We start from the raw sequence: 7,060 nt of genomic DNA on the forward strand, positions 1-7,060 counted from the left end.
TTAAATTATTTAAGCAGTTCAGTTAGTTGAGTATTATATTATTAGAGTGTTTGAGTTTTTTCAGTAACAAAGCTTGCATTGTAAAGAGACAAATTGTGCAGAAAAAATAAGCTTAATCGAATGCAATCCATTTAATCCTTTCACCACTCCACCATCTTCAAGATGTAGTAAAGTGTCAGTAAAGAGGTCTTTGTGGTCTTGGCTTCATGTGGTCTGATTCTGTGTCTTGTCATCCAGCACAATACAGGACTCTGTGTCCCGGGGGAGAGGGATTCAGACCAAACCCCATCACTGTCATCCTTGAAGGTAGGACAACTCCAGGTCATTGTGTAAGTGTGTGTGAGTGTGTGTTTGTGTGCAAGTGTACAGCGTGTGTGTTTGTATGTGTTTCGCTGTGTATCTGTTTGATTGTGTGTAGGTATTACTTTGATTCTTTTTGTTTCTATGCCTCAGTCATGTCCTTTAAGGCACACATGCAGACACACACACACACTGAGTTGGGCTATTTCTCGATTGCAGATATAAACGAATGCCAGGAGCTACCAGGACTGTGCCAGGGAGGAAATTGCATCAACACCTTTGGCAGCTTCCAGTGTGAATGTCCCAGAGGCTACTCACTCAACGCTGAGACCAGAGTCTGTGAAGGTTCGAATAACACACCGACATGTGCTACATTCTACATACATGTTGTGTAGTTGTGTATTCAAATGGAATGTACAAAGTTCACTCAGAGGCATGAATTCCCTTCTCACACACGTACACGCAGAAACACACACACACGCACAGACACACTCAAACACGCACACAAAAAACACCCACAAAGATGCACACATGCACAAACACACGCAAGCACATAAAAACACACACAAACACACACACACACAGAAACACAGACACACACAAACACCCACAAAGATGTACCCATGCACAAACATACGCAAGCACACACAAACACACACACACTCACGCACACACAAACTCACAAAAACACAAACAAACAAATACGCACCTTCACCCATACACACACACACACACACACACACACACACACACACACACACAAACACACACACAGAGGTCACCTCTTCCTTTTCAGCCCTTGGAAGTGCGAGTAGACAGGAAATTGTGTCCAGCCCCGACCAAGGCCTGTGTTCAATAAGTTCCAGAAGAATAGGGAGCGTGTGTGAAAAACACACATTTCTCTGTATATCTGAACAGAGAAATGACTCAACATTCAGTGGAAGAGGGGCATGCTTGGTTCAGTTCCTGTCTCCTTCACTTTGCTTCCCATCTGTCTGAACACAATGGGGACGAAGCCAGAGACAAGACAGAGAGAGAGAGAGAGAGAGAGAGAGAGAGAGAGAGAGAGAGAGAGAGAGAGGAGAGGGAGAGGGAGGGAGAGAGAGAGAGAGAGAGAGAGAGAGAGAGATGTCCAGAAGAATGTGTGTCTCTGATGTGGTTTGGGGTGTGACCCTGTGCAGGATCTCAGAAAGCAGGGGGGGGGGGGGGGGAATGGATGGATGGAGGGAGGTCAAAAGAAAGAGGTGAAGAGCAAGCACAGGACAGAAGACATGATTATAAACCAGAGGTATGGGATGTGGAGGCGATGATGAGGTCGGGGAAGGGGGTCGGGGATGGGATGGGATGGGATGGGGGTTTAGTGGGTGCCGGGGTTGACAATAAGAGGGATGGACAGCTAGAAAATGCTCAGCTGTGTGTGTCTGAAAGCACCAGCAGAAACGTTTACACAGAGGAAGAGCAGACACAGCATTGGTCCTGTCAAAAGAAAAGGAGTGCTGAAAGATATTCCTAAAACTCCTCTCCTCTGCTCTCCTCAGATGTGAATGAGTGTCAGAACCTGGGCATCTGCGGCCCAGGCCAGTGTTACAACACCATAGGGAACTACACCTGCATCTGCCCCGTGGATTACATGCAGGTCAACGGAGGAAACAACTGCATGGGTGAGTGTTGGGGGCTCATGGTGGAATGGTTGTGTCTGTTTGTGGCGCGCATGTGTGTATGTGTGTGTGTGTTTGTGTGTTTGTTTGGTACAAACTGCAGACTATGTGGTCCCGTGATAACCTCTGCCTTTTATCCACACACACACACACACACACACACACACACACACACACACAAACACACACACACACACACACACACACACACACACACACACACACAAACTCGCATACTCACAAACAGACATGAGGAAGAGCTACTGCTACAGGAACTTCTACACGGACAACGCCACATGTGATGCGGAGCTGACCTTCAACATGACAAAGAAGATGTGCTGCTGCTCCTACAACATTGGCCGCGCCTGGAACAAACCCTGCGAGCAGTGTCCTGTTCCCAGCACTAGTATGTTTACACACACACACACACACACACACACACACACACACACACACACACACACACACACACACACACACACACACACACACACACACACCCGAAGGCACAAGTTGTTTTACCTGTGTTTAAAAGAATTACATTGCACATAAATATTGTTCTACTACCTGCAGTTTGTCAATAAAAATAACTATTCAGCTTAAATGAACAATTAGTCGAGTGTGTTGCGAGCTTGCTGATGAGAGTGAACTCCTGCCAGATACCGGCTTTGTTTTATCCTTGATCCAGATGAGTTCCTCAGTCTATGCGGCAGCGTGAGGCCGGGATACTACATAGACATCTACACTGGACAAGTCATCGGTGAGCCTCCACCTCTCTTGTCCCGCTAGGCCTCGCCGTGTGGAGAAGAGAACGGTTCTGTTGAGCGTTGACTCTCCTTCCTCCTCTTCTTCCTCCTCCTCTTCCTCTCCCCCCCATCCTCGTGTCAGACATCGACGAGTGCCGGCAGATCCCGGGCGTCTGCGAGAATGGCCTCTGCATCAACATGGTCGGGAGTTTCAGGTGCGAGTGTCCCCTGGGCTTCGTCTACAACAACAAGATGCTAGTCTGTGAAGGTAACCTCCCCTAACACACACACAATCTCACTATGGGAAGCGCTTTGAGTGCCTTGAAAAGCGCTATTTTAAAGCAATGAAATATTATTATGATTATAATTCAATAAAAACTGCTCAGGGTTGTGTTTAGTCTCACTCAACTGAACACACACGGATCAAGCAGCTATCTGCCAGCAACAAAGTCGTTAACAACGAAAGTTATAGACAGAGCATTTTTCCTTGGTTAAGCTTTTCATACCTCCTCCCTTCCCTTCCTTGGCTAGACATCGATGAATGCCAGAATGGTCCAGTTTGCCAGCAGAACGCAGCCTGTCTGAATATGCCGGGGAGCTATCGTTGCGAGTGCAAGACTGGCTATCGCTTCACCTCCTCGGGACAGTGTATGGGTAAGGTTACAGGGGTTTACTATCGGACGAGTCGTTTGACCACCGATTTCATTGCCCACCTTTGTTTCACTGCCTCTAGCTATGGATGAAAGCATCTCAGAAGTAATGTTGTAATGTTTTGTGCCAACAGCGACCTCCTGCAAGTAGTGTGTCTGTGTGTGTGTTGATGTGTATGTAAATAAATGTAACAGGTTGCAGTTGAACCAAAGGAGACACGTTTTATTGTCAATAAGGGCGATTCAATCTTGTTAGCGGCAGGAACTGTATTGAAGATGGGTGAAACATTTTCAACAATCTGTGAAATTGTCTTTAATTTTGATACAGGTTTAATTTAACAAATGATCTAACATAGCATTGAAGAAATTAAATATACAGATTTGATTGATGTAATTTTAAGGGTAATTGACAAACAAACACACACACAAACACACACAGTTTGTATTTGTAAACACTCCGGTGGTAGATATCCCCTACATAAGATCACCCAAGGGTGTTTAATGTGAACAAGAACCCCATCTCCTGCACGCTCTAGCCAGATGAGCTTTGTTTAGCCTGTTGAGCTGAATGAGGTGACACGTGGTGATCCAAACATTCCTAACGTGTGCTTAGCTGAATGGACATGAGTGGGAGCTGCCTGACAGCCACAGCTCGGGAAAGAGCTGCGGTGCTGTAGTAGCGCTAGCTCTGAAGGAGGGGACATTGTGAAAATGCATATCATGTGTTGCAGGGATAAACTGATGGCTGTTTTATGAGCTGAGAGTCTTAACACCTTGCTCTGCGATTGAAACAATCTGGACAGGACTCCTGTGATACTGAGCCATACATCTTTAATCAGCGTTCCCCGTAACCTCTCCTGGATTCCTCTATTCGTGCACATTAAGGACTGTCATTTTCGACATATTCAGACGTTAGTCAGAGTCAAATGTGCTATGACCTAAAAGTAGCAATAAGCCAATAGTTGGTTAGTTCCTAAATTTTCAGGGACTTTAGAGCAACAAAACAGAACATCAAATTGGTAATGTTACATAGTTGCTTTTTACTTCAGTAACGGTTATGTCAAGAGAGCGGCTAATAAGAGGCTAGAATGAACAGTGGTCATTGCCTTTGGAATGTAGTATTCACAATTTCAGTCAGTGGAGTGACATTTTTAATTTTCATTGATTTATTGTCAGAAAAGTGTTCATTAATCTGTAAGGTCTACCGTGAGTAACTGTCCCTGTACCTTGTTCCCAGATCGCAATGAGTGTCTTGAGAACTCTGGTGTGTGCAGTCCTGGCCAGTGCATTGATACGCTTGGAAGCTACCGCTGCATCTGTCCCAATGGCTTTAAAACCACCACGGATGGCTCCATGTGTATCGGTGAGTTGACTTTAGGATCCCTCTAGTCATTTAGCGGTTATCAGACATGTCCTCTGCATTTTCCGCATACATTTCCCGCATATAATAGAAACACAGATGGTTGTACTGAAATACTCCAAATGTCACATCTCATTTTTCAGTGCATAAAAGTCCTGCATTGTAGTCTGTGTAGTATCTTTGCCACAGTTCATTTGAAGTTAAATAGGCAAAACAGTCTTAATTCCTAGGGAACTTCAAGTTTGCTCGTCTGTTGTACAAGGTTTTTAGCAAAAGAAAACTCCTGTGATTTCTTGTATCTGCGCGGTATATCTCTACCTAGAGCCTTTGCTTGACCTTCCTGTGTAAATCATGTCCACAGCTAATGGAATAACCAGATGCTGTTGCCTTGATGCTGCTATTGTTCGGTGTCCTGGGTTAGCCTCGAGAAACCGAAGCAAGCAACGTTTGCCTGTCACACTGTTTACTAAATAGTGAGTCATTCAACAAACACTTTCATTTAATTGTGTGTTTCCAGACATCGACGAGTGTGAGAAGCAGGCTTGCGGCAACGGGACGTGTAAGAACACCGTGGGCTCATACAACTGCCTCTGCTACCCGGGGTTCGAGAACTCACACAACCACGACTGCATAGGTGTGTGTGTGTGTGTGTTTGTGTGTGTGGGGGAAAAAAGAAATGGAGACGTGGAGAGCTGTTTGAGAGTAACAGAATCCCAGCCGTATTGATTCAGGCTTTGTGACACGCTTTGTGTGTGATGCTTGTTGTCAGACGTCGACGAGTGCGGAGTACAGAGAGGGCTGTGCCGGAACGGCCAGTGTCTCAACACCGTGGGGACCTTCTACTGCGTGTGTGGAGACGGATACGAACTCTCTGCCGACGGACGGGTCTGCAATGGTACGGTGACGCCTCAGCCGACCAACTCATATGAAGAACCCTTCGTCTTTTGGCCTTATCGTTGTGTTAACCGAGTGGTTTGGGACGTGTGTGTGTTCTTTGTTCAGATATCAACGAGTGTGCGGTAAACCCTGGGACCTGCGGCGTAGGGGTCTGCGTCAACCTGGACGGATCCTACAGGTGCATCTGTCCAGCAGGCTACTACCTGCATGAGGAGACCTGCGAAGGTAATGCGCTCTATAGCTCCATCGCTCCATTGCTCCCCAGCTCCCTAGCTTCGTAGCTCCGTCACTTCATCGCTCCATCGTTCCATAACTCCATCGCTCTCTGGCCTCGTTGCGCCACAGTCCCATAGTTCCCTAACTCCCTAGCTCCATAGCTCCGCCGCTCCATAGCCCCCTAGCTCCATCTCACCATAGCTCCATTGCCCCATAGTTCAGTAGCTCCATAGCTCCATAGTTTCATAGTTCCGTTCTGTTCTCTATAGCTCTTTGTTGGGCTTACTATTCCTGCTTTTGGCTTTTCCTTAAGCTGCAAAATGGTTTAACACCTGGAAAATGGTAATGGATGAGGTGTGATACCCCCCCTACTACTAAGACACACAAACACCCACACACACCCATACACACACACACACACACACACACACACACACACACACACACACACACACACACACACACACACACACACACAACCCAACAACTCAACCATAATCCCACTCCAGACTCAATGTCCTGGTTTACCAGAAGAGTTTTGAATACAACCTCCATTCATTCCCTTTTAACGTCATCATCTTCTCGTCCATCCTTCCATCCTACACATCATCTCCTCACATGTCGGAGTGGAGCGAGGGGGGGATAAACCAGGCCACTTGAGTTGTTTGGGCAGCCTTTGAGCTCGGGGAGGAGATGCTGGGCCGACCTCTGGCCTGGGAATCGGTTCCTGGAAGCAGAGTGAGCAGGAGGAGTATGAAGAGGAGGAGGACGATGAGGAAGACCAGGCAGACACACATTCTGCTAACCCGACCGGCAGCAGCTGCACTTTATGACGGATGCACACCAGCGCCGTTAATCCCAAACACCCACAAGAAGTCGTAGTCCTTTTTGAGTGTGATGAGATACTTGTTGAATTAGACCCAGATGGTTAATAACAGGCTGCTCCGACATATGGATCAAAGATACGGCTTTGTACTGCGCTCGATTTACACCATCCCCATACCAGCCAAGCCATGCACCAACATTTTCACCTCACACTGTTTACAGAAGCTCTGTGATAAGTTTAAACCCAACACAAGTCGGTAAACTTTGTATACAATGTTGTTTTTGTACATGTATTTGAATAATGACAATGTCTCTCATTTGGGCACTTAAACTTAAGCCGACAGTAGAACAATACAATGCAACCACATCAATCATCTACCGTAGATTCCCTACTTTAGGGCAAAGCAC

General features: G+C 46.5%; 1 protein-coding gene across 1 annotated transcript in view; it reads left to right on the forward strand.

The window, feature by feature from the left end:
• fbn1 (fibrillin 1) overlaps nt 1-7,060 on the forward strand; it is a 62,295-nt gene that overhangs the window by 42,824 nt on the left and 12,411 nt on the right. The window contains exons 39-49 of the mRNA XM_079736786.1: nt 238-306; nt 520-645; nt 1,839-1,961; nt 2,206-2,364; nt 2,647-2,718; nt 2,847-2,972; nt 3,236-3,358; nt 4,592-4,717; nt 5,232-5,348; nt 5,484-5,609; nt 5,717-5,836. Of these exons, the coding sequence (XP_079592912.1) occupies nt 238-306; nt 520-645; nt 1,839-1,961; nt 2,206-2,364; nt 2,647-2,718; nt 2,847-2,972; nt 3,236-3,358; nt 4,592-4,717; nt 5,232-5,348; nt 5,484-5,609; nt 5,717-5,836 (1,287 nt within the window). The remainder of the gene's footprint in view (nt 1-237; nt 307-519; nt 646-1,838; nt 1,962-2,205; nt 2,365-2,646; nt 2,719-2,846; nt 2,973-3,235; nt 3,359-4,591; nt 4,718-5,231; nt 5,349-5,483; nt 5,610-5,716; nt 5,837-7,060) is intronic.

Source organism: Pollachius pollachius (assembly GCF_949987615.1).
Source record: "Pollachius pollachius genome assembly, chromosome: 5".
Classification (NCBI taxonomy): Eukaryota; Metazoa; Chordata; class Actinopteri; order Gadiformes; family Gadidae; genus Pollachius; species Pollachius pollachius.